Source organism: Myodes glareolus, chromosome 17, assembly GCF_982192425.1.
Source record: "Myodes glareolus chromosome 17, mMyoGla1.1, whole genome shotgun sequence".
NCBI lineage: Eukaryota > Metazoa > Chordata > Mammalia > Rodentia > Cricetidae > Myodes > Myodes glareolus.
In genome coordinates this window covers 35,730,633-35,758,497 of record NC_142042.1, presented here as the reverse complement: position 1 = coordinate 35,758,497, position 27,865 = coordinate 35,730,633, and the positions used below count along the sequence as shown (strand labels likewise).

The 27,865-nt window shown below is 39.2% G+C and overlaps 1 protein-coding gene across 5 annotated transcripts in view; it reads left to right on the top strand.

The window, feature by feature from the left end:
- Nucleotides 1-1,804: 1,804 nt before the first annotated feature.
- Arhgap29 (Rho GTPase activating protein 29) overlaps nucleotides 1,805-27,865 on the top strand; it is a 67,244-nt gene continuing 41,183 nt past the window's right edge. For 2 of the 5 annotated variants that reach the window (XM_048456712.3, XM_048456710.3), the window contains exons 1-2: nucleotides 13,124-13,262; nucleotides 19,087-19,323. In XM_048456712.3, coding sequence (XP_048312669.3) covers nucleotides 19,119-19,323 — 205 coding nt within the window. In that variant the 5' untranslated portion in view covers nucleotides 13,124-13,262; nucleotides 19,087-19,118. Of the gene's footprint in view, nucleotides 1,931-13,123; nucleotides 13,263-17,689; nucleotides 17,769-19,085; nucleotides 19,324-27,865 lie in introns of those variants that run through there. The other 3 variants (XM_085677766.2, XM_048456711.3, XM_048456713.3) reach the window with 3 other exon arrangements.

Genomic DNA, 27,865 nt, shown 5'->3' with positions numbered 1-27,865 from the left:
CAGTTCTCCAGACTTTGCCCTTTATTTTAGGATAAACCACCTTTGGTTTCCAGAAATGTTGTCATATATCATCCGTGATTAATAACGAGAACATGGGAAATGTATCTATCATCCACTTAGAAAAAAGGATTTAAGAGAAACGTGAAATTGAGGATTTTTTTTTCCAAATACCTTTTTGTGTTAGTTAGGGTTAAGTGTTGGCGTGACTGTGCCGTTGTTCTCCAGAACAACGTTGGGTTCCAGAGGTGTGGGAGAACGGCGCCGATAAGTGAAGCGGACTAAAGTCTCATGCGATAGCCAACTTTATTCAGAGCATCAGACAATTTATACTGTGAGGATTAAGAGGAGTCATATGACTAAACGTGTACAATCACAAGCGCAAGCCACATGCAACAGAAAAGACACACATGGCCAAAACATGATTTCCCAGAGAGGTGTATAAACAAACAACAATAGCGGGTTGTAATGAACAATCGGAAGTAAACTCACTCCTCACTGCTACACCTGGGAGGGACGCAAGAGCATAATCCAAGAACAAGTCTGTGTTTTTGAAGAAACTGAGGTCGCAAGACTCTTGTCTTGTTTTCTTAGAACTTTCTCACAGGCACTCAGAATTCTCCTGACAAGGCTTCATTCTTGGACTGTGTTCCGACAGGAATTAGAATCACCTGAAAGGTAAAACCCTGCGTGTACCTGTGGGACATTATTTTGATTAAACGGACCAAGGTGGGGCAGCCTGCCCACTGTAGGTGCTACTGTTCCCTAGGCAGGGCATCATGGACTGTGTAAGAGTGGAGCAAGTGGCCGAGGACTAGCAAGCATCTTCGCTCTCTTCTTCCAGCTGTGAGGCTAAGAGACTAGCTGTTTCAACCCCATGGTGCCTTGCATATTGTGAGCTAAAGAAAATCTTTCCTTAAGTTGCTTTGACTGGAGTATTTTACACAGAAACAGGAAAAGAAGACAAGACGCCTTTCTATAAATTTTCCTATTTGTCAACTAGTATTCTTGGGAGCGTTATGTCTCAGCACCAACAGGAAAGGTATTCTTGGTATAGCTAAGTTAGATGTGCCACACTCAATACATTTCCCTTCCCATCTATGACACATAAACCAGCATCTCTGCTTTTTTGTTCTTATCCTCACCGACCACATTAATGGTCCTTGTATCTGGAACATTCGAGGATAAGTATGCTGTATGGTTAGAGGGTTGTGTAGTGAATGAACACTTATCTAATACATCTGTGTAGCGAGATACTATGCATAATAGCTGATGTAACCGAGTAATTTAGTTTTCGGAAAATGTCAGCTGAAGAAAGAACACAGTGGGACAATTTCAAAGTGAGTCATAAGTTTGGTCTTGAAAGGTAAAAGGACGGAGGAGGAAGGAAGTCACCCAAACAAGCTCAAGACTAAAGTCCTAACTGGAAAAGTATTCATAGTGCCTGCAAAACGGCCAATTAGACCAGGACGGAAGGGTGGTTCCCATATGGAGTTTTGGATTTTTTTTTTCTTGGTGGGTCCGATTGCCGAGTTGGGACCAACCCGAACCACAGGGACTTTGGGACCTTGATCACCCCCAGACGCCTAGTGGGGGAAGAGAGCAAGGCCGGCCCAAACCCACACCTGTTTTGGTCCCGCCCCCGCAGCAGTTGGCTCCGCCTCCCTAGTGCGAGAGCCAATGGGCTGGACTCCAGGAGGCGGGCCCCAGAGGGCGTGAGGCGTGCGGCGTGGGGCGCGAGGCCGGGGCGGGGCGTCGCGTCCGCGGCTGGCGCGGTCGTGGCGGTGGCTGCTGGGGAGGTGGCGGCGGCGGCGGCTCGACTGGGCGTCCGCGGGCCAGCCGTGGGGGATGGGGGCGGCGAGCTCCAGCCGGCAGAGGGGGCGGCGGCCGTGAGTGTGGGTCTGGCCTCAGGGACGCGGGATGGAGCCCCACGGTGAGTGAGGGGAAGCGGCTCGGGCTCCCGCCGTGCCCCGGGGCGGACGCTTTGGGGTCTGGGGTCCCGGAGGCGCGGGGCGGAGGCGGCTGCGGGCAAGGCCGGGAGCTTCGCCCTTCAAGTCCCCTCCACCTCCGAGGGTCGGACGGGGAGGGCCGGGGCGAACGCTTGCGGGGACGTTGCGGACCCTGGTGCCCGCGCGGGGATCGGCGTCGGAGATCGGGCAGAGGCTCGCCGGAGTGACCGTTCACGTCCCGGGTCCTTTTCCAGCCTCCGCACGCGCCTGCCCGAGACGCTCGTGCTCCCGGAGCTTCCCCGTTGCTTTTCTTTCTCGGGTCTCCACGTCCGCGTTCCCTGGGACCCTGTTAGGAAGTTTGGTGGCGTTCTCACTAACTCCACTGTGACAGATGCAGAGGCTGAGGAACGGTAACGCCACCTCCTGCCCCGTTCTCACTTTCCTTCTGGCACGTCTTATCCTGGAGCCGGCTGTTTGTCACACACCGCCCCCCCTCCCGTGCCCTGCCCCCCTCCCAGGCGTTTCTGTCACTTTCCTGCTTGCATTCCTTGGGCTCTGGTCACCCTTTTCCCAGCTGTGGCCCTGGGGTAAATTGTGTGCTTTGCAAGACGAGGAATTGATAAACTGAGATTACAGTTAACCACCAGGGGAGCCTGCCCCTGAAAGTTTTATTGCTGAGAATGTCCCAGGACTTGGTCTTTGATGGAAACCTGGTGTCCTGGAGTCCTGTCTTGCTTCCACAAAACGAAGTTGCTCAAGGCTTCTGGTCTTGGGGCTCTTTTGACAATACCCTGAGTTTATCTCACTTTTTTTTTTTAAACCACTAGCCGTCTGTCGAGATCAAAGATTGGGTTTCACACCGTGTTCTTTTGATATCTTTTAAGGGGAGGGAAAATGTTATGCGTTTCTCGAACGTTCGAAGACCATAGTGGAGCCCAGCAGGTTTTGTTTTGTTTACCTTTTTCTTATGTGGGAATTCGGTTTACCTTCTCATTGAATTTCTTATGAAAAAAATTCAAAATTAGATCTGAAACCCCAACATGAGATTTAGGTCACTTTCTTCCCGTGATTTCTTTAGGCAGTTTGCCAGAAATGCCTACTTAGAAATGCTTCAAGTACTGTGCAAGGAAGGAGCCCTGACACTTAAGCCTCATTACACGTAGAGTGCCCAGAGCTCTGGTCTCTTGATTTTGAGAAGCTTGAGAGTGAACTTGAGTAAGGTAGGCACAGATAGAAAATGCTTCAAATCCCCAAACTGGCAGAAAATAGAACTTCGTCTGGGAAGAAGAAAGCACCCTTGGGCAAATACATGTTGGCTGTTCTGTTTCTCTTCAAATAGAGCTTATACCTGACTTTCCAGTGGCTTCATCTCCTCTGTAAAAGCTGTTCCTGCAGCAACTGCTGTTGGTCTTAAGGATTTAGAACTATCCTGAGTAAAGTTCAAGCCCAGAAAGCGTCGTGGAAGGAGTTTTATTTTATCTTATGCCTTTGATCAACTATTCCACATTCACTGAGAAGACTTGACAAGATCCCAGTATGCTAGAGAGAACCCCTGACAACCTTTCCATGTATTGGGTAACTAGAGACAATATGGGATATAGCCCAAAGCATAATGTTATAGAAAGAAGTGTGTTGAATGTCCTGTGGGAAAGTTGAGGCATGGTTTGTTTAGTGGGTACAATGAAAAGGTCTCTTGGAAGAAGTGTCTGTGTGAGTTTGAAAGCTCAGAGAATGGGTTTTCAGTCCATACAGAAGAAAGAGCCCTCCTGGGCAGAACTGCAGGCTATCTCCACTGTACACCCGGATGTCACGGATCCAGTTCTGCATTCGAGCATTAAGGGCGGTTTTCTTGCTTGAGTTTTTGTTGTTGCTTATTTTTTTAAAATTTCCCACTCACTTCCACCGTGGTCATGAGTCACATACATTTGTTGGTAAAGAAACAAGGCGGGTTGCAGATCATTCTGTTATAATAAGATTTTTGTGGAGGGTTAGCATTTTATTGTTTCTCTTTATTACTGCTGTGATAAGGAAAAGAGCCAGCCTGTGCAGAGTAGACGCTGGGTGATACTGCTTCCTTTGTAATAGTCTTTCTCTCAAGACACGTGTCAGTGTGTGTTCTTGAGGAAGTTTTCAAATACCAGTCTCCCTTTTAAAGAGGTAATCAATACTTTATATGCTTTTAAAAATTTTGTTGATTTTATGTATACATGTGTGCCTGAGTGTATGTATGTGTGTACATGTGTGCAGGAGCCTGTGAAGGTTAGATAAGGTATCATAGCCCCTGGAACTGGAGTGACAGATGGTTGTGAGCTGCCTTCTGAGTGCTGGGAACCAAACCCAGAACCTCTGGAACAGTGTGCCTGGTGAACCATCTCTCCAGCCCACATGAAACGGTTGGGGAAGGAGTGATCAGAGTTCCAGGGATTTTCAGTCACAACATTGTATAGTTTTGCTTATTATTCATCTGTCGATATTTGCTTAATGTGTTTGATTTTGTGTATCCCTGACTGGTTTCCGAATAAAAAATGGGAAGGGGAGAATAAAAGGGAGTATTGTGAGGACTGGTGGGAGGGTCTTGAGTGATCCCGAGGTAGATCTGGTGGGTAGACTCTAGGAAAACAAAACAGTTTTTTAATATGGAAAATTTCAAGCATATATGAAAGTATATAAATAATAATAAATACAAATAATATAAAGGAATTTCTCTATATCCAGCTTCAGCATCACAGAATATCAATTTATGACCAGTCTTTTTTCCCAGTGCTGTGAATTGAACCCAAAACCTCAAACATCGTAGGCAAGTGCTCTCCCACTGAGCAGTTCCCCCAGATCCTTTTAAGATACACCTTTAATTTTGAGGGAATATCTTAAATCTCTGAACTTGTTTTTCTGCAACTGGAATATCTGGGATTGTAAGCATGTATCACAAAGTCTGGCCATTCTATTTATGTCACCCCTTCAATCAGCCTTCCATATTATTTTGTTATAAATCTTAGACATCATATTATTTGTCCATAAAATTTCAGCATGTTTTTCCCAAAGTAAGGTTATTAAATATAACACCAACATTTTACATAACTCAGTCCAGTGTTTAGTCAAATTATAGGTCATTTTTTAATAGCTGGAGTCAAGGTACAGATAAGTTTCATATATTGTAATTGATATGTACACATTGACATACACATAATTTATGAATAATTTATACATAATAGAACTTATAGTTCATAAGTGTACACTTTGAATTTTGACAAATGATTTCTACCCATGTAGTCACTATAATAATAAAAAATTTTTAGAATGATGTTTGCATTTATTTATTCAATTTATTCATACTAATTTGTAATTTCTCCCACATCTACATACTACCATTTTATAGACAACCAATTATAATGCTTTTTACTACTAAATACTAGCTTTAATGTTTCCAAAGTTTCATATAAATATAATTATGCTAATATACATAAATTGTTTTTCTACATTTTTGACCTGACTTTTTTGACTTAGCCAAATGCTTTAATTTTTTTTAGATTTTTTTTTTTAAATGTGTGTGAGTGCTTTGCTTGAGTATGTATGTGTATGTGTCACATGCATACCTGGTGCTCTGTGAAGAGCATGCTGAATTCCCTGGAACTGATCGTGCGGATGGTTGGAAGCCGCCTTGAGTGCTGGGAACCCAGGCCAGTCCCTTACAAAAGCACCAAGTGCTCTTAGCCGTGGAGCTGCCTCTCCGGCCTTCAGCACAGTGCTTTTAAGATTCATCCATGAGTTCTTGCTACGTTGTGGGCATCTTTTGTTAGTGGTGGTATCTCAGTTTAAGATTGTACCCCCACTCTATCAGCTTACCTGTTGAGGGATATTGGCTGTTTGCAGTTTCTGAATGCTTTAAAAATATTTGTAAACAAGATTGAAGTGAATGTATGTTTATATTTCTTGTGTGTGTATGTAAAGGAGAGATTTAACTCTATAAGAAGCTGCCAGATTGTGTTCCTCTAACTGTGTGCCTTGCATGGCGATACTGTATTCAGTTACTATTGCTCTATATTCTCAACAACATGTAATATTTTGGTTTAGCTGAAATTAAAGTTTCTTGTGATTATTAGCATCTCAGTTTAGTTTAAATTTGCATCTTCTTGATACTGAACACTATTCCAAGTGCATGTTTCCCAGCTGTGTTCCTCCTTCTGTAAATCATTTCTTCATTACTTACTGAGTTTATTAGTTTGTGAGTGATGTTAGTATTCAGGCATCTGCACTGGCCTGCCCTTGGGCTTCTGACAGGGTATGTCCTCAGCTGCAGCCACTAAGAGCACTTTGCTGTGTTCCCTTTAAAAGGGACCCTGTCCACCTTCCCCCCTTCCTCTCTCTCTTTCGCCCTCCCCCTCTCTCTTCTTCTCTCTCCCCCCCTCCCTCCCTCCTTCTCGCTTTCTCTCCCCCTCCCTGTCTCTCTGTCACTCCCCCTTCTCTCTCTTTCTCTCTCTGCCTCTCTTTTTTCTTCTGCTGCTCCTGTCCCCAGAGGCCAGTTTCCTCCTCTTTCCTTTTCCTATGTTCCCTTTCCCCTAATAAAACCCCTCCATGTGAACTCTGTTGCATGGCATCTTTCTCTTGCGCGCCTGTTTTATTTATTTGTTTGTTTGTTTGTTTGTTTGTTTATTACAACAAATGGTCTTGACATAATTCAGATACAAACGCTTTGTCAAACTTTTTTCCAATTTTAGCTCACATTTCATATTTTAAAAGGATATTTTAAAGAATAAAAGTTAATTTTCATCCAGTTTGCCAATGTTTTCTTTTATTGTTTTTGCTTTTGGGGGTCTGTCAGGGAAATCATTTTTGTCTTTAGTTTCAAAAAATATCCTGGAATTTTTGAATGCAAACGGTAAATATTTTAGTCCATACTGACTCAACTGCTAAACACTGCTCCTATGGCTAAAAAGAAATTATATACAATACATAAAAACATGGCTGAAATCCTAGAAATAACCTTACTTTTAAAAATAGGCTTCTGTTTTCTATTCCTCTAAATTTGAAGAATTGGTGTTTAGATTTTATGTTTAGGTCTAGAGGACCTATCAAGTAAATTGGTATACTGTGAATACTGTTGATACTTATTTTCATCGCATACAGTTATCAATTATTTATTGAAAGATTACTTTTTCTTCTGTGTAAAAATCAGTTGACCTATATATTTGGTTTTACTTTTGGACTCTATTGCTGTATATTGTCAATATGTCAGAAATCATACTATCTTGATTCCTGTGGCTGAACAGTAAATCTTAAAGTAGTCTTAAGTTACCCAGTTAAAATTTTTTTGTTTATATATGTAACATTTTAATATAAAATTTAAGGTCAGGCGGGGTGTAGTACCACATGCCTTTAATCTAGCACTTGGGAGGCAGAGGCAGGCAGAGCTCTGTGAGTTTGAGGTCTGCCTGGTCTACAGAGGGAGTTCCAGGACACCCAGGACTACATAGTGAGACTGTCTCAGAAGAAAATAAAATAAATAAGGCCCACAGTGACTCCTTGAAACTATAATTAGAGGTAGGAAAACTGTCATGAGCTCAAGACTAGTGTGGGCTACATAGCGAATGCCAGATTTTCTAGTTTTATTTCTGACTAAAAGCAGCGTAGGAGGAGAGGGCTTATCTCACTTACACTTTAAAGTTACAGTCCCATATTGAGGGATGTCGAGGCAGTCACATCACATCCACAGTCAAGGGCAGAGAAATGAATGGATCCTTCCTTGCTTCTGCTTGCCACTTACAGACTTTCTCTGGTCCAGGAAATGGTACTGCCTGCAAGTGGGCTGGGTCTTCCCAGAACAATTAGCTAAAAAGACCAGTCCTCTATAGAGATGTCCATAGACCGACCTGATAGAGACCCTTCCCCGCTAATTCTAAGCTGTAGTAAGTTGATGGGTTTTTGTTTTGGTTTTTTGTTTGTTTATTGTTATTATTATTATTGTTGTTGTTGTTGGTTTTTGTTTTTGTTGTTTTGGTTTTTCAAGACAGGTTTGTCTGTATAGGAGTCCTGGCTGTCCTGGAATTTGCTTGGTAGACCAGGCTGGCTTCAAACTCACTGAGATCCTCCTGTCTCTGCCTTCCTAGTGCTGGGAGTAAAGGTGGACACCACCACTGCCCTGCAATGGGGTCTTTTTGTTTGGTTGGGGTGTTTGTTTGTTTGTTTGTTTGTTTTCCCCGAGACAGGTTTTCTCTGTTGCTTTGGAGCCTGTCCTGGAACTAGCTCTTGTAGACCAGCCTGGCCTCGAACTCGCAAATATCAGCCTGCCTCTGCCTCCCAAGTGCTGTAATTAAAGGCGTGCGCCACCACCACCCGACTTAGTAATTTGTTTTTCAAGACATGGTTTCTCTGTGTACCTCTGGTTGTCCTAGAACTTGCTTTGTAGACGACGCTGACCTCAAACTCAAAGAGAGCCCTCTGCCTCTGCCTCTTGAGTGCAGGGATTAAAGGCATGAGCCAACACTGCCCAGCTGCAAGTTGATGTTTTAAATTTGACCAACATTAGACTGTGGTATGAGAGCTGCCTTTTTTTTTTAAAGATATTGAACCTTCTTATTCATGAAAATGATCGCTTTATTGTGGATTTAGTCAATTATTTGATTTCTTGCAGTAGTGGTTTTTTTTTAAAATTTATTTTTATTTTAAATTATTTGTATGTGTGTTGCTTGTATACGTGTGTTTGGTACTTTTTAGAGGCCAGAGAACATCATGTCTCCTGGAGCTGAAGTTAGAAGCACTTTTAAGCCACCAGATGTGGGTGCTGGGAACTAACTTAGGTTATCTCTTTCATCCCTGCTGAGCCATCCGGCCATCCAGTCTAGCAGTGGTGTTTCATGGTTACCAGTTTAGGGCAAATTTTGTTAAGCTTCTCCCTGAAATGTCTTGGTTTTGTTTGCTTGTTGTTTGTTATGAAATTGTAAATGGCATTGGTTTTTAAATTTTCATTATTCAACTGTTAGTTTATAAAGTTGATGTGATGCATGTATTGTGTTCTGTTCTTGTTAAAATGTTGTTAATAAATTCTTCAGGCTTTTCTTTTAGGTACACAATTTTATCATCTCTGAGTGAAGTGGTCTACTTCTCTTTTAGTTTGGATGTATTTTATTTCTTACTATACTGCTTTAAACTTTGATTAACAGCAGTGTTTTCACCATGAGCTATAATGGTGACGGAGGCTTTTTATGCCTTTTATCAGATTGAGGACATTCCCTTCTAGTTTAACTTTGCAGACTTTTTAATGATCATGAATGGGCAAGGAAGTTTGTTAGATGCTTCTTCTGCATCTTTTGAAATGGTCATCTGAGTTCTTCTAGTGTTGTTACTTTTACATCCCTGGAACAAGCTCTTTTTAAATATTATCTTGTTATAGTTTGTGTGTAAATACTGCATTTGAGGAATTTGATCTGTGATATTGTTGTGTCATTGTTTGGTTTTAGTATCAGGAGAATGCTGCTTCAAAAATATTTGGAAAGATTCTTCCTCTGTTTTGCGAGTGTTTGCATATATTATTTTTCTGGTTCAATGGATTTTTATCAGTTAAACACAGTAGATTTGCAATTTTTGTTTCAGGAAGTTTTAAATTATGAATTCAATTTTTAAAGCATGTATAAGGACTACTTAGATTTTCTGTTTCTTTTGTTGGGTTTCTTTGAAATTGTTCAGCTTAAAGTTGCTGTAAATTCCTTTGTAGTCCTTTAATATCTATTGGGTCTGTATATGATTTTCCGTCTTTCACTTATACTAGTAGTTTGTGTTTATTGCTGTCTTTATTTTTTAATAAGTCTGGCTAAATCGTTATCAATTTAATATCTTTTTTTTCTTCAGAGATAGGGTTTCTTTGTGTAGCCTTGACTGTTCTAGAACTAGCTCTGTAGACCAGGCTGGCCTTGAACTCACAGAGACCCCTCCTGCCTCAGTCTCCTGAGTCCTGGGATTAAAAGCATGCACCACTACCTCCAAGCATGTTTTTATTTTCATTCAATTTAAAATACTTTAAAACTTCACATGTAGAAATTTGCCCTATGTATTAAAAACATGTTTTGTAATTAATAAATATTTGGAGATTCCACAGATACCTTTATTGTCTGTTGAAGTCACATTTAATCTTGCCTAGGTTAGAAAACTTATAGTTCATTATTTAAATTACTTATTGGAAGTAATTGTATAATCCCATATATGGTCTATTTTAGTGATTGTGTATTCTGCCATTTTGGGGTGGAATTTTCTGTAGTCTGTCTTGTCAAATTTGTTAATATTGTTTTTCAGATCTTTTAAAGCCCTAATAATTGTATGGTTTTATTGTGTTGATGCTGAGAGAAGAGTGGTCTAGAATGTGCCATTAGGTAAAAGTTGGGAGATTGTAGAGTTTACTCCATTGAAAGTTCAAAGACTGTAGAATTTATTTTATTGGTTAGTGATTCCATCTCTCAAAGACTAGTACTGTCCCTTGCTCTGTGTAGTCCAGCATCTGAAAATAGTATCAATGCCTCCCCCCACCCCAGCTTTTCTAGTTGTTTAGTAAATGGACAAATCTGTTGATATTTATCCTTGCACTGTATCTTTTAAGGATTTCTTTGCCTTAGAATAGTGTCTCATTATGTAGACCTAGCTGGCCTTGAACTCATAGATCTACCTACTTGTTCTACTACCAGTGATCCTCTTTTAAGACTTTTTAATCTAGACAATTTTCTTTACCTGTTTTCTTGTAACTTTTGTTGAAGAAATTGTGTTTACTCAGTTCAGGTTTTGCTGGGGCATACTGTGATAGAATTTGGCATAATTTTCTCTCTACAGTTTATAAAGTATAAGTATAAAGCAGTTGGAATCTAGAGTAGAGTAATGTTATCTTGTCCTTTTGAGGCTGTCTGGGCTAGAGAGATGGTTCAGTGCTTAAGAGAGCTGGCTGCTCTTCCAAAGGACCAGGGTTCAATTCCCAGCACCCACATGGCAGCTCACAACTGCCTTTAAGTACAGTTCTAGGGACTCTGATACCCTCATAGGGACATACTTGCAGGCAAGAGTGGGCTGTTCTATGCTTGAAGGTGTTTAGCATGCCCATGGGTTTTACCCACTAGATGTCAGTAGAACCCCTTCCTCCACTGTGACAACCAAAAATGACTCCAGATGTTAAATGCTTTAGGACTGTGTTTTGCTATGAAAAATAGAGGCTGCCTAATACACAACACACTTAGGAATGTGAAAACATCTGCTTAACAAAACTAGCAATCAGGTGATATCACCATTATATATAGGAATATAATTATTCAGACATTTTGAAGAGAGTGTATAAAGGACATTTAGAAATTTGATGCTTCACAGAATGGAAATTCACAGGAACTAAATAGAGTGCAAGTTACCATTTTAGGAAAGAAAAATGCTAGAAACAGTCAAACAAAGAATGGTAAAAACACAATAATTCCTTTTCAATTATAGGTTGCTTACAGAATGATTTTTCTGCAACTTATTGAGAAATTTGAGATGTTGGATTTCTGGTTTTTACTTTTGTGAGGGGGCTTTATAGTTTTATTATAAATCAATTTTAAGTAGAAAAGTATTATTTCAGTGTTGTGCTTTTTATGCTTAAACTTATTTGTGTCATATAAAATTACTTTAAAATATAGATTTATAAGATAGTCCTTTTAATTTAAAAATGAGCTTATTTTAGTGAATATTTGCAAATATCCTTTAGATGAAGAATGGTAACTAATATTCTTTAGATGACTGAAGTATTAAGTTTGTAAGATACCAGAATTTCCCATAACCAACCCTACTTATAATGTAACATCTCATATCCATTCACCTATTCTGTGTCAGGTTCTGTGGACAGTGGCTGGCTGTTTGGATAAAGGTGGAGAGAATTAGAGTCAGATCTCCTGTAGAAAATGTCAACAACCACTCAGGGCAGATGGTTTTCCAAGACCATCTTCTCTCTGTAGCCCTGGTTGTTCTGGAACTCGCTTTGTAGAGTTCCTAATTAACCTCAAACTCAACAGAGGACACCTCCCCCCCCCCACCTCTGCCTCCTCAGTGCTAGGATTAAAGGTGTGCACATGGCACATACTTTCTTCTCTTGATGTCCTTGGCCTTCAGAATCCTTTCTTCTCCCTTAGTTTTGAGTGACCAGTGGTTTCATGAGTTGTTCATGGTGCATTATTCTTCTCCAGTGATATTTAAGGGAATGTTGGTTTTTTTTAAAAAAAACATGTTTTCAATATTATTATTGCTTTAAATTTTGATATAGTTAAATTTGCTGCTTTATTAGTACATTTTAAACAATTAAATCTGAAAAGCTAAAACAGAAACTGTAGTGCTAAGTGACCAAGGAGCACTTGTTCTCCAACTGTCTCTGCTAGGTAACAGCCCAAAGTATGCTTGCCTTATTACTTCCCCTGTCTTTGCTTGTTTCTCCCGTGGTGGTTTGTTTGTTTGTTTGTTTGCCTTAATTCTACAACCCACGATTTTTTTTCTCCTCTCCCCACACTACCCTGGATCCCTTTGCTCCCACATGTGGTCATTTTTTTGTCTCCCCACTATTCTCATAGGCACCTTCCCCCATGTTTTCCTCTCTATTCGTGTATTGAATTCAAGAGCCCTTGTATTCTGGGGACCCTGCTGATTTTCTGTTTGTTTGCTTATTTATTTACTTATCTATCTATCTACTTATTTATTGAGGGATGTTTCTCTGTGCAACAGCTCTGGATGTCCTGGAACTCACTTTGTAGACCAGGCTGGCCTCAAACTGCCTCCCAAGTGCTGGAATTAAAGGCATGAGCCACCATGACCCGCCAGTGTAGCTCATTCTTTTGTAAGTGTTGGGCTAGGCCGTGTTACAAGTTACCTGTGAGGAGCCTTTGTCTTCCTCTTTATCACTCCGGGTTTGGCGATGGGGGATGAAAGTGGTCCAGGAAAAACAGATTAATCATCCTAGAGCTCCCATCAGCCAAATCCAGTTCTCAGGTGACTTTTCCTAAGCACTGTCTCCAGTAAGGAGACCCTGTCAGGCCAAAAACTGTTGACAGACAGACTAGGACTATCACACCCTGGGCTCCTCTACCTGTTGTTTGCGCTGCCACCGCCCCCACGAGTGTGAGCCAATGGACTGGGCTCCAGGGGGTGGGCTGAGGCGGGATGAGGGTGGGGCCAGGGCGGAGCACCGTTGAGGCAGCTGCTGCGCGGCAGTGCTGGCTTAGCCCGGCATGGGGGATGGAGGCAGCAAATTTCTGCTCTAGGCGGCTACAGCCGCGAGGCCGTGAGAGTTCCTCTGGAGTTGGCGCTGGAGATACAGGATGGAGCCCCGGGGTGAGTGAGGGGCGGTGGTGCTCGGTTCCACTGAGGCTGCTGGGTTGGGGTTCCTGTGAATTGCTGTCGAGCCTGGGTCCGAATACGAGCTTCGGACCTGGACTGTGAACACCGACCTGTGGGGGTGAGCAGACCCAAGTAAAGACGCGCAGTTAGGGCATATTTTCCTACAGTGTTCTGAAACTTCACACATTATAACTCCTTTAATTCTCAGGACAGGTCTCATCCCTCAATTCATTTCTTACACGGGAAAGGTGAGGTTAAAAGCTGTCCATACAAAGTAGTATTTGCCAGGATCAAGGCTTTAAACCTAGGCGCCCTTGCCCCAGAATCCATGCTCTGGAACACAGTCTGCTCCCGCCAACCCGCCTGCAATTCTCACTCCAGATGGGTGCTCAGTTCCGAGGTATTTTAGGAGTTCCGTCGTGCGTATTCTCATCTGGTTTGTGTTTAGAAGGGTGTTCTTTTTGAACGCTCCTCAGTGTCACGGGGTGTTCTAATTTTGCTTTGGATATGTTTGGAGGTTTGATGGTTTAATTGTAAGACGTGTTAGGAGGGACGTGCTCGGGATTGAGGATTTTGGAAGTGGAATCCTAGTTGCTGTTGACAGTCTCTGCTTATCAGTTTTTCACTCCTGGGAGATAATTCACCAAACACCTTTTTAGAGAACAGACGTCACCTGCTAAGGCTTTCGACTCGGTGACTCTATCTCTTGTCTATTGTGTCCTTTTGTCGGTCGCTATCCATGTTTACTGTCCCTTTTCGTTTCTTTTTTCTTTTCTCTATATTTAAATCAGGGATGGGGAACGTGTGCTTTGGCGTTTTGTAGCTTTGGCTGCTCAGAAGTGCGCTTTCCCTGCCAGGAATGCTAAACATTCTGAAGGCGTGGGAGGCAGGGCAGCGCCCCCTCTCCCCCCCTCCCCATTTCCCCCACCATCACCTTTGTAAAATTTTTATTCTTTAAAATTATCATGCTGGATTTAAACTGCACAGAAATGAAGTGTATGTGTGTTCTGTGTCTTACTTTAGAAATTGTTAAGAATAAAGCTGTTTCTGACATGTTCCCATTCCGTTTTTGTAGAGTGCTTTTTAAAAGTATAATTAAAGACATTTAGACTTGTCTCTGTGTTTTTTGCAATGTTTTTAAATAGATTCTCAAAAACTCAGAAATTATGTTGAAATAGCAGAGTTCTGAAGTTTATGTAACTTTTAAAAGTGTAAGTAGGAAGAATTAAAGTACACATATTTGGGGCACTTTTACATTCCAGTTAGCTTTCTGATTCTGTCATATACATTATAGAGTGTGTGAGGGAATTTTGATTGACACGGACTGCTGAAGCCTTGTAAAAGTCACCATTTGGGAGTTTAGGAAATTTGTGTGCACGGTTTTTTTCCTAGTGGTTGGTTAGACCCAGGGCCTCTTGCCAGGCAGGGCTTTCCCACTGAGCTATGAATCCATATTTGTCATGCACATATGATTTAAAGCTTAGAGTGTACAAAGTAGTTTTTGTATGTTTTCTACTAGCTATAAAATTCCTTAAGACATAGATAATACAATTTTTAATGTTCATGGCTTGGAGTTGGAAGAGATGAGAATTAGTTTCACAGGTATTTTGTTCAGCAGTCTGTTTGCACAGTTCAAACTTCACTTGGAAGCATTTACTAGGTTTCCATGAAATCAGTTAAGCTTTTGGAATTGTTTCCAGTCCTATATTTCTTGCTTACAATCTATAGACTTATGAAGCCGCAGCTGTTTATTACTTAAATATGTTTAAGAACAATTTCCCACAATAAAGTACTCCAGTAATAATAACTCACAATTACTGAGTCTTCATGCCAGGCACTGTGCTAAGTACTTTCCATGCATTACTATCTAATTTAATTAAATTACCAGTTGCAATCTATTATTAACTATACTTTATATTACCACTAACCAGGGAATATTCATTTTGGCGCATGGGAAAGTAGTGTATAGGATCTTGCAGAGTGTATATTGTCCAGACTTTCTCATTGTCATAGTTCAATTATGAAAGTACGATTTTAATTTTAAACATCTTTTCAATTGTAATGTTACCCCTTTAAAGTTTTAAAAGAAAAACTGTGAAAACTTTCTAAAACTTAGTACATTCAGTATAATGCATATTTCAAGCCTTTTCCCCCATATGTGTTCATTTGTATGTTAACAGATTTTCTAAGTCTAGTCTAAAGGTTAGAAGCCTTTTTGAAACAAAGTTTACAACTTTGAGTTGCTAATTTGACACACATTGTTCTGTTCTTTTTATTCATGAATTGTTTTTAAACTTGTTATGTCTTTTGTTTCTTAAAGTCTTTTTATCAGTGGCTGTGACTAATTGTCTAGTTTACTAAATTTAAAGGCACCATAAACAAACAGAAAGATTTTATTATGTAAACTGCAAAGGTGATAAAGTTTGGTAGCATATTAGTAGCATCTTCAGTGCTACTAAAGATCTGCCCAAACAATATACTGTAGTATTATTTTATTTATTTTTGTTAGTTGAAATGGATACTTTAATATTAATGACCAAAAATTATCCTGGGTTCATTTTGGACATTAAACATTTAAGGAATAATTTGAGTTTTAAAGTTGATTTAAATATACAAGATATAGGTTTAAATAATTTGAAATTGACAAAACACATTGACTAAAGGAATTTTTAAAGCTATTAAAAGGTAATAACATCCTATTTACATAATCAGAGAAATACTAATACTACTTTCAGGCCTGGTGTGGTAGTGCATGCCTTTAATCTCAGTACTCAGGGAGGCAGAGTCAGGTGGATTTCTGTGAGTTTAAGGTCAGCCTGTCTACAGAGTGAGTTCAAGGACAGTCAGGGATACACAGAGAAACCCTGTTTGAAAAAAACAAAACTTAAAAAAAAAGAAATACAACTTTGATTTTTGTTTTATGTAATTTTGTGCCTTAGTATAATTTCATATGCTTCTTTTAAAGAATATTTTAGGGATAGAATTTTAAGTGATTTTTCTCTTAAATATTACAACGTAATTTTGTGTTTTCTATAAAATTATTACAGTAAGCTTGCAAGCCTGTTCATTACTATTCTTGCTAATTCATTCATTTTGCAGACAGTTCAAAGTAGGCCATCCCTAATATGCTTACTGTAGTGTAAGCACAGAATACATGGTTAACAAGCCGTTATGGTCTTGATTGTAGTCTAGATCTGGAATTATCGGAGAAGGCATTTATTTGAACTATAGTAAATACAAAGTGAAATTTTCAGATACTGCAGGACTACTGGAGATTTGATCAGGTGGGTGGTGGTGATACAGGAAGATTTCTTTAAGAGAATGATTTTTGAGCTGTCAGCGAAGTAAACTCGGGAGTAAAATCTGAGAGTGTCCAGGTGGATGAAACCTCATGTGATGGACAGGATCCTCAGCTAAAAAGATGAACTAGGGGCTGAAATAGAGATAGCTGAGGGCCTAAGAGAACACACTTCTCTTATAGAAGAACTAAATTTTGTTTCCAGTAGCCATGTCAGGCAGCTTACAACCGCCTGTAACTCCTGCTCCATGGGGATCCAGGTCAGCTTCTCTGGCCTATTTGGGTATCTGCACTCGTGTGTGCGCGCACACACACACACACACACTCACACACAATAACTGAATATAAATAATAATAAAAATAAATAAAATATGAATAGGATAGAATAAGAAAGTATACAAATATGTCACCTGGGCCCTTAGAATATATGTTTTGTGAAACAGATGCATTTGTGTGTGTACTATGCATCAGATGACACACTCTGTGTGTACTAGTCATGCATTTGTGTGTACTATGCATCAAATGACATACTCTGTGTGTACTAGTCATGGTGCATAATTGCTTCATGCTGTGTCCTTTAGTAAACAAAAATGGTCTGAAAATGAAAAGGGTGTGTGTGGCAAAATGTGAGCCCAGATGTTTTTGTAGAGGCAGATCGGAGCCAGCTATCATTTTGAACCTCATAGACTGTGGCGTTTACCTCTGTCCTTTTGAAAAATACTGAGCAAAGAAGGAATACTAAGAGATATGTTTCATAGGTTCATAACACAAAAATGCAAGTTGACAAATCCTTAGGAAATTAGGATAGTAGTTTAATAAGAAACAATGGTAGTTCATTAGTGTAGTACCGGTAAAAGTAAGAGGGGTAGACTAAAGAATTGTAATTGGAAACCAAAAGTCTAATATGTCAGATATGTTATGAATAGACAATGTATCTTACATTTAGCAAAGATATTATTACATGCAACTTTCTTCTGTTTATTACATGGAGGTCCTCAGCTGTTCTGTCATTCTGAAAGTATCCAAATACTCATAGCATGTTTGGAAAACTTTTTAATGATGTTTGAACTAATTTAATATTCCTTTTTTTTTCCCTATTGAGGCAGGGTCTCTCTACATACATAGTCCTGGCTGTCCTAAAGCTCACTATGTTGCCCAGGCTGGCCTCTCTTACCTCTGCCACAGGATTGCTGGGATTAAAGGTGTGCACTGCCATACCAGGCTTTTTTTTTTTTTTTTTTGCCTCTCTTGTTTGCTTCATGGTTTCAAGAGATGTAACCAAAATTAGGACTTTCAATTCTGGAATGTTTAAAGATAAAAGACAAAAATTCGAGTTCCAATAGATTGGGCTTAGATGTCTTAACAGAAAACCCCCCTTTTTTGTGTGATCTCTTTTAATCTTCATGTAAGCCTACAAATTAATTATATAGATTACTCATCTGGGATTACATATTTGGTATTAGTTTTTTCTTACACCAAATATTGCCCCTTAACTATATCATCTTGAAATTACAAAACAAATTACTCTCATAATCGCAAATTTATTTGTTCAGTCATAGTATGTGAGATTATTGGCCATTCTTTGAGCTTCTTTCAACAAAGAAATTTTCTTGACACGTTTTGATAAGCTAGATATGTACGTGTTCATGTATATGCATTCTCAGAAAATGACTCTAATTGAGCTAATGTGCTGACTGTACACTTGGGTGTCCTTCTCTTGTCTAACTCTGATAGTAATCTCTGGAGCAGGTGTGGTCAGTGTGTTCTCCATAAATGAGCACAGCACAGTGAAGACATGATTTAACAGCTTGTGTGGTCACACAGTAAGCGGGAGACGAAGATTTGGTAAACTTTTCTCTCAAAATATGTCTCATCTTTAGTTTTGAAGGCAATTCTGCAAAGGGAAAATATGACCTTCTTCTGAGTGATGCCTCAGGAGTATCTTTACAATTTTTTTTTTTTTAAAAATCTGTATCTTAAAAATTAAAGTCAGAGGCCAGAGAGCTGGTTCATCAGTTAAGAGCACTTCCAGGGGACCTGAGTTCAATTCTGAGCACCCATATGGCAGCTCACAACTGTCTGTAACCCCAACTCCAGGGATGTGACACCCTCACACAGACATGCATGCAGGCAAAAGACCAGTGTACAAAAAATAAAAGTAATAAATAATTTTTTATAAAGAATTAAAGCCAAGTAATTGTGAACACAGATTCGGGTATCACGGCTTATCTAGGTTTTCACTTAAGTTATCAGTTGAGAATATATGTATGTTTTACTCTCTGAACCTCAGCTTCCATACATTGTGAAGTGAAAAGAAAAGTAGCTTGCACATCCTAGGGTTTGCTTGTCATAGAGAGTTGTCAGATTGTAGACATTTAATGGAGGCTGCTGTCATTCATAGTCCAGTGTTTTGTCTAAAACTAGAATACTAAGGTGGGTTGTGGGCTATTATTGAAACCTAGTATGATGCTGCTTGGCTGATGTAGTATTTTCCTCTCTCTGTTTTTTTGTCCCCTTAAGGATTTCAGTTTTTCTGACTGTTAAGTGAGAGGATGATTGCTCACAAACAGAAAAAGGCAAAGAAAAAACGTGTTTGGGCATCAGGCCAACTCTCTGCTGCCGTTACACCTTCTGAAATGGGGCTCAAGTCCGTAAGTTCCAACTCCATTTTTGATCCGGAATACATCAAGGAGCTGGTGAATGATATCAGGAAGTTCTCCCATATGTTACTATATTTGAAAGAAGCTATTCTTTCAGGTTTGTCAACTGTTTTCTCAGTATTGTTATGGGTTAATTTGTAAAACCTAAAATCAGCCTAGTCATGATAAATATGCATACAATGGCAAGAGCAGGGCATTCTTCATTACTAATTTTTTACTCCCCCCATGTTAAATGCTTACAATGTAAATGTTTTTGTAGTCAGATAACAGTATAATAATATAAGCCTTGTTAAGTGTGAGGGAACAAGAGCACAAAAGAAAAAATAGTTTTGAATTTCAAGCAGTTAAGTATGTTTTTACGTTGGCTCAGAACTTGAGAACATTGAAGTTTTAATAATCCTGGTAATAATTACTGATCTGTGATAAACAGACAAACTAACAATTGGTAATTTACATTGCTGACACTTTTTGTCTAAAGTTTGCTTTTTATATTTTTGCCAAAATTTAATCTAAACTGACTCAATGAATTTTTTCTTAATAATAGACTTAATGTTCTGATAATCTGTAATCTTCCTGAAATAAGGAATAAGCACAGAATTTATTCTCTTACCTAATTAGAATGGGTAATGAAACATGAGACTTGATTCTCCTGAAGCAAAGAACTGCATATCACTCACTTGACTGGAGAACCTAAGTCTTTCAGTGAATGCCACTTGAACATCCACATTTGATGTCAGTGAGAATTAATGTTCCAGAGACCATCCTCTTCTTTAGTGATAAATAGCAGTTCACAGTGGCTTTTTCAGACATGGAGGGTAAAAATCTCTGCTGTTTATATGACCCTCTTGGGCCTCATAGAAATTTATCAGATTTCAGTAAATATGTTTGGGCGTATAACTAGAACACTTACTTTCTAAAACTATATCTTAGGTTTGTACTGAGTTTGTTTTCTTTCTAATTTAACTATAATTTTCAGCCTGAAATTTCCAAAATAATTGGATTGAAATGGAAGGTTCAAAATTTTAGTATTTACATTTGCCATCATGTATTCTTTGGGATTGTGTAAATATTATTAAAGAAATTGCTCACAGTCCTATTTAGTTTAATAGCTTGATCTTGACTAACTTGATCTTGTCTAACTATGGATGAGTAGACGGCAGTAAAGCTAGAAAGACACTGTGAACACATTACTGTACTCACTACATCTCCACACTGACAAACTTGCCATTTAGTCAGAGGAGTATGGCATCATAATAAAGTCTTGTTTTTAACTAGGATATTTTTAAGTTGTCATTTTTATTCTTTTTGATGTATAGTCTATTACTGGTTGATTTTAAACGTTATCTAAAATGATATCTTAGGTATTATATTATTTACCTCAGTTGTGGTAATGTGTGATTTAATGTTTCCAATTAAGTAAGTTTAGTTATCTTTTGTTTCACAGATTTAAAATAAGTTGTGTCACTTTTTATCTAAAAATTTGAGTTTCATTCAATGTATGAGTAGATAATCCAGAGACTAAGAAGATTCTCACCAGTCCTCAGAAAGAAAAGTATATATTTGTATACTTACATAAGTATAAGATACAGAAGGAGACTACTCTTTGAGATAAAAGGGTTCATGTAGGCCTCTTGGTGGTGGTAGTGATGGCGGCACACACCTTAATCCCAGCACTAGGGAGGCAGAGGCTGGTGGATCTCTGAGTTAGAGGCCAGCCTGGTCAGAGCAAGTTCTAGGACAGCCAGGACTACACAGAGAAACCCTGTTGTGAAAAACAAAACCCAGAAAAGGTATATGTGGAAGTAGATTTATTCAGTGAAATTTAATTTAAAGATCGGTATGCACATTATTCTTTTAGTAAGAAAGTTAGTACTTAAGGCAATAGATTATCACTACTACCTCAAAAACTTTTAAATTAGAGTTTTGTTTATTTGTTTTTTTTTTTTAATGACAAACCAGTGTCAGTAAAGTAGCTCAGTGATAGAGTGCTTGCCTCACAAGTATGAGAATAAGAGTGTGGAAGCCAGGCAGTTCTAGCACTGGTGGCAAAGATAGGACACTAGAGACAAGCTGACTGGTGAGCTGTGTTCAGTAAGACACCTTCAAAGTGGAGAGAACACACAGAAGATACTCTGAGTCAACTTGAGGCCTCCACACACAGCATGCATGTGCATGTGTGCACCCATAGGAACATATGTGTGTGAATTCCTGTAGTGCAAGAAGGGGCGATGGAGAAAGGCTGAAGTGAGACATGGTTCAGTGTATTTATTTATCTTCAAGTTTTGTAATACAGAGTATCCCCTTTTTCCCCCAAGATTTAACAAATTTTTATTTATGTCCTAAGCAGAACTATGACGTTCATTTTAGTTGTTTTTACGAACTAATTGGAAGAAATAAGTAATTATCAAAGACCTCTGAATTCCTAACAGGAGATCTGTAGTTTCACTCCTGTGTTCTCTTCCTCCCTCCTCCCTTCCCCTCCCCCTCCATTGCCCCCTGTACCTCATCTGCACATGCTCTAGCTGACTCTAAATTTACAAATAAACGAACTCCTTAAAGTGAAAGATCCGAGGACTGAACACATGCTCTACCTAAGATATGTGAATGAGTCAGGTTTTCCTTCACTGCTTATCTCTAAGGTGAGGTTTCCCTGTAGTCTTAGACATTAGCAGGTGTGGAATTTTAAGTTTGAGATTTCTATCTAGTGTCATTAAGGTACATTATGAATAATTAAAGGGATAAATTGTGCATCTTATATTAAAAGACTGAAGGTACTCACTTATGCACATGTACTTTGCATTTAATTATGTAGATTTATATGTTTAATTGTAGATTAACATATATGGAATATAAGTATTAATTCAAGTTTGCACACCTTCCCGCCACCCAGTAGGAATAATCTATTCTGCTTTCCAGATAACAAATTCACAAATGTTCTCCTAGTTTATGCAGTAATTTTTAGAAAAGACTTACTTTGTATGTGTAAGTTGTTTTGCCTATGTGTATACCACATGTGGTACGTGCTCATAGGCCAGAAAAGGGTGTAGGATGCTCCTAGAGCTGGAGTAATAGAAGTTATGAGCTACCTGATGCGGATGCTGGGAACCAAGCCCCCACGTCCTCTGCAAAGAGCAGCAAACGCTCTTAACTGCCATCATTATATTATTATAACTACATATATATAATATATATTATATATAATATATATATTATAACTACATATTATAACTACATTATATTGTAGTTTTAAAGCATTCCTCTGAAATCTAGGAATTTGAAAATTTTAAGACTGTTTAATTACATAGACGAAATACTGCAAAATGTTTAGTTTTTCTGCTACTTCATGTTTGAAAATGTAGAATGATATAAAATATATTTATAGGAAAAACAAGTTGTGATTGTTCTTGTAACTTTGCTTTTGTTTATATACCATGATTTTAAATGAATTTTAATTGGAGTCTGCCAATGTAAGTATGGTACTTTGTCCTCATTTTTGCTGTGCTGTGCTGTTTTGTTTGAGACATGGTCTTACTATGAAGCTCAGGTTGAACTTGAACTAGTGACTTCCTTCTGAGCCTCTTAGTTCTGGAGATTAAAAGTATACATCTCAGCCGGGCAGTGGTGGTGCATGCCTTTAATCCCAGCACTCGGGAGGCAGAGGCAGGCGGATCTATGTGAGTTCGAGGCCAGCCTGGTCTACAAGAGCTAGTTCCAGGACAGGCTCCAAAGCCACAGAGAAACCCTATATTGAAAAACCCAAAAAAAAAAAAAAAAAAAAAAACCACCACCAACAAAACGAATACATGCTTCACCTTCTCTCCTCTCTCCACCTTTCCTTTTTCAAAGTTTTTTAAATAGACGGGGATGGAAGACACGAGTTTATTATGAAAGCCAGGTATGGAGGCACACGCCTTTAATCCCCGCACTTGGGAGGCAGAGGCAGGCGGATCTCTGTGAGTTAGGGAGTCTGGTCTACAGAGAGAGTTCCAGGATAGCCAGGGCTACACAGAGAAATCCTGACTCAGGGAAAAACAAAGCAAAACAAAAAAATCCATCAACAACAACAAAATGTTTACTATGAGAGTCAGACTAATTAGTTAAATTGTCAAAACAAAAACAACTTTGGAGACTGGAGAGATGACTCTTAGCCAGTGGTGGCTCATATTTTTAATCCTAATACTTGGGAGGCAGGTGGATCACTGTGAGCTTGTGGCCAGCCTGGTCTACAGAGTGTGTTCCAGGATAGCTGGGTCTACACAGAAATCCTGTCTTGAAAAATAAAACAAAAACAAACCTGACACACAATTCTTAAAGTTGTGACTTATAACAAATCCTAGGTTCTAGATTTGACAGAACCATAGTCAGAAGAGATTATTAAGTTTCTAAAACAAGTTTTATTGACTAGCAGACATTAACTAAAGTGTTAATATGATGAATAGCATGGCCTGTTGTGATACATTCTGTATGGATTCAGTTTCAGTTAACATCCTGACCTGTAGGTTAACTCACTTTTCCCCACGGGATGTGTATGGGATGTGTAGCATCTTAGACTGTCCATTTTTACCATCAGCAGCTAATTAAAGCCTCTCAGTCTGCCAGTTTGTAAGAAACTAGGAACATTAGGCTGCTACCCTTACCTGTGTTCTGGTCTATGTCTGTCTCCGAGAAGTATCTTTAGACAGACTTTCAAATCTGTGTCACTAAGAGAAGTTAATGTGAACGTTAATTGGGTGTGGTTCAGTGGCTAAAACGTGCAGTAAATTTCCAAGAAATGAAGGGTGGAATACAAGTAGAGCTCATTTATTATACTTGTACCGCTTCTTATGGTATTTTGGTATTCTACATTTGACTAGAAGGAAATTCTAGGGTTTAACAGCATTTATAGTAATAACTTATATATTTAATGGAAATTAAAGCCTGCTAAATCATGTGTTGCAGAGTATCTATCAGTAATCTATAATTTCTTTATCCACATGGCAGTTTATCATAAAGATTCAACTCATGGATGATGTGATACTCCCAGGACTTGGGAGGCTGAGGCAGGAAGATGGCAAATTCAAGGTTACATATATTGCAAGACCCTATCCCAGTGAAACAGCTGCAAGCTGTAGGTAGGACCCCTGCCTCAGAGTCCTCACTGTGCCTCTTGATGGCTCTTTGTAGTCTGAACCAAGGTATTTCTGTTAACAACAGGGTCATTTCTTTATGATCCTTTACTAGTTACAAGGTGGCAGGAGCACTGCCCTCACTGGGTTTCTGTTACTGAGTTTTTCATGTAAAACTCGGGATAAGTGCTTTAGATGTCAGCTGTTGGGGCTTTAGAGTTGCTGGGTAGCTGGCTGAAGAAAGCTGCTGTTTAGAGTTCACAGCTATCCTCCATCAGAAGTCATACAGCAAAAAGGAGGCTTGCTCCTGTCATCTTCTGATTGCTTTTTTCCTGTTGTTTTTACTTTGTTCCCTGGAGAGGTCAGACTGAAATAACAAAACCTTTTTTTTTTTTTAATCAAGGAAAACACCATGATTTTTTCCATGTATTTATTCAGGCAGTCCCATGAAGTGTTTGCAATATAAAATAAGCACCATGGTATTGTGTTAGTGCCTGAGAACCGAAAAGTAGAGCTGGTTAATCTGTTATCACTTAATTAGTTGACTGTAGCAGAAAATAAATGGCACAGATGGATAAAACAATAAATTAAAATTCAGTTGGTCACGTTAAAGGGGTAGATACACAAACACTGTTGTATTAGGAAACTGGTATTAAGAGAAGTTAAGCTTCCTTATGTTTGCGGCTGTAATTCTTTTACAGCATAAAACAAAGGGCAGTCATTACATTTATAATGTGACTACATTCAAAGTTGTCTTGTATTTAGTTGTAGGACTATATGATGCAATATATTCCAGTTTTTATTTACTAATGTTGATTTTTACAGTAGAATGAAATTCAAACTTTACTATTTCTTTTTAATTAACCAAATATTGTGGGACCATCTATACATATATTCATTACTAAATAATTCTCTGTGAAGCATGTCTGGTTTCTGTTTGTTGGTTTTGGTTTTTGGTTTTTGGTTTTTGAGATAGGGTTTCTCCGTAGGTTTGAAGCCTGTCCTGGAACTAGCTCTTGTACTAGTCTCGAACTCACAGAGATCCGATTGCCTCTGCCTCCTGAGTGCTGAGATTACAACCGTGCACCACCATCACCCAGCTACAGCTTGTCTGTTTTCAAAGGCATTTTGTTTGAATGGCTTTTGGGTTTACTAGTAAGGATCTTATTTGTATGCATTAAGACAAAAGGCAATTTCATGTTGATTAGTTGATCCTCACGGCAACCTATGAGATAGGTAGAGGAAATACCAGTTCTCTGTTACGGATGACGAATACAAGTTCAAGAAGCCCAGCCCTTGATTTCAATGAAGTGGAGACCTGGGGTTGGATGCTGTAGTCTAAGTCTGCAGGTTTCTGCTGCGTGCAGTGCGCAGTGCTCGCAGCCCTTTGCTTCAAGTGATCTTGCCGCTGTTCTTTTGTTTATTTGGGGTCAGTTTCTTTTTCTTGGAGGGGAAATAATTGGTGTTGCTTAAAGGAACTGTTTAAGCTCCTTGGCCGTTTTGAAAGGTTGCCAGTTGCATAGTAGGGTAGAAAACCTTTACTTCATAAAAAGACTTTGAGGTAGCTTTATTACAAGAGGGAGGAATGTTTGGTGTAAAACCTTTTTTTGTGAACAGTTCATGGTACAGATAGCGGAGAGCTTGCTAATTTGTGAAGTCTCTGGTAAAGTATTAAGCAGGATAGATTAATATCCTAGTATGAATCTTCTAGATTAGCCTTTTCTTTATTCTCATCTCTATTGGTTTATAGACACTTTCAGAAGTCCATACTAAATCATAGGGAACTGGAAGTATCTGGAGTACAATTTGAGGTTTTATGAAATGTATTTTAAGCAACTCATTTGCTGCCTTTCAGAATGTGGGTTTGGAACAACTTCAGTGTCTGTTTGTAGGGTCTCCTATGTTGGAATAAAGGAGGAGTTTCAAGCTGGTAGACCGTTTATGCTTCTAGTTACTGGGATGTGCTGTGGCATTAAAGGAAAAGGCCCTCTAGTAGGGAGTACACTGCAGCTAACTCTTGAAGAGACCCTTGGGTTCGGGCTCACAGTGGGTAGTCAGCCCCCAAGGCGGGCATATGATGGGCAGCGCATGGTGGTTGGAGCGTGTGATAAAGGAGAGGAAGGTCTGGGTCTCCGTTGTCCTCCCGGCACTACCTGCTAAAGTCCGTGTTCTCTCCCTAAAGGGCCACTCTGGGACCACCTGCTTAACAGATAGGCCCTCATCCTCACATTTCTTTCCCAATAGTGGTGTTAGTAAGAGGACTGTTTGGAGATGGGAGAATTTATTTTTTATTCTAAAGATAGTTTTTCTTTATTATCTTTCATTGTTTCTAAAAATATTTAATTATGAAATACTGACTTTCCAATTTTGGTTGATTTTAAAGCTATTTCAATAGAAGCATTTTAAAAGTAAGAACATGAATTCTGGAATTGTATGCTCTGGGCTCAAATTTTGCTTTACAGTTTAATAACCTGATAAATTTAGTGTGTTTTAGTATTCTCATCTGTGTAATATTTTTTAAAAATTTTCTGCTTAATAAGATTGTGGATATTAAATGAAATATTTTTAAGTATTTTAAGACAGTATTTACATTTTTGGATCAGGGGTCATTTCAAGACAGGGTTTCTCCATGTAGCCCTTGGTGCTCTGGAACTCACTCTGTAGACCAGGCGGCCTTGAACTCAGAAATTTGCCTGCCTCTGCCTCCCAAGTGCTAGGATTAAAGGTGTGCGCCACTATGTCCAGCATCCCTTGATCTTTTTTTTTTTTTTTTTTTTTTTTTTCTGAGCAACCATTGGAGGCTGTCCTGGAATTAGCTCTTGTAGACCAAGCTGGCCTTGAATTCACAGTGATCCACCTGCCTCTGCCTCCCAAGTGCTAGGATTACAGGCATGCATGCCACTGCCCAGCTTCCCATAAATATTTTTAAGCATGCCTAATCTGTACGAAGCTCTTACTAAACATTACTGAGCATTTAGCACTATACAAGGAAAAATTCTATCAGAATGTAATATTTAAGGTGCTTGTATTGTTTCACAGTTTTAAAGATGTATGAGTACACGTTCATGTACTCATGATGGTGATCCAAGGATGAGTTATGTTAGTGTGATTGTGGACAACACCCTCCATTTGTACTCTAGCAAGCATTTTGGTTTGCATGAGAAGTTGCATGGTCACAACTTCACAGAGGCTGTGACACTCTGGTCTGCATATTCTGACCAGGAGTGGCCTGGGGTTAGGTCTGTGGGCCCGGAGAGAACACTGCTAAGCACACTGGGCCTGCTGGAACTTTTGCAAGAGTAGGTAGAAGTCTAGATTCTTTAAATGTTCACCCAGTTTTTTCATCACTAACAACTAATTTAGCTTTTGTAAAAGCAAAAACTTAACTAAAGACCTGTGTATCTTATAATAAGTTAATTATGTCCAGGTTTTTAAATGTACAGATCAAATGATGCTCCTTACATATATGCCTGTGGATTTGTGGTTTCTAACTAAGAATTAATGCAGAGAACTAATTCTAATGTGGAAACTTAA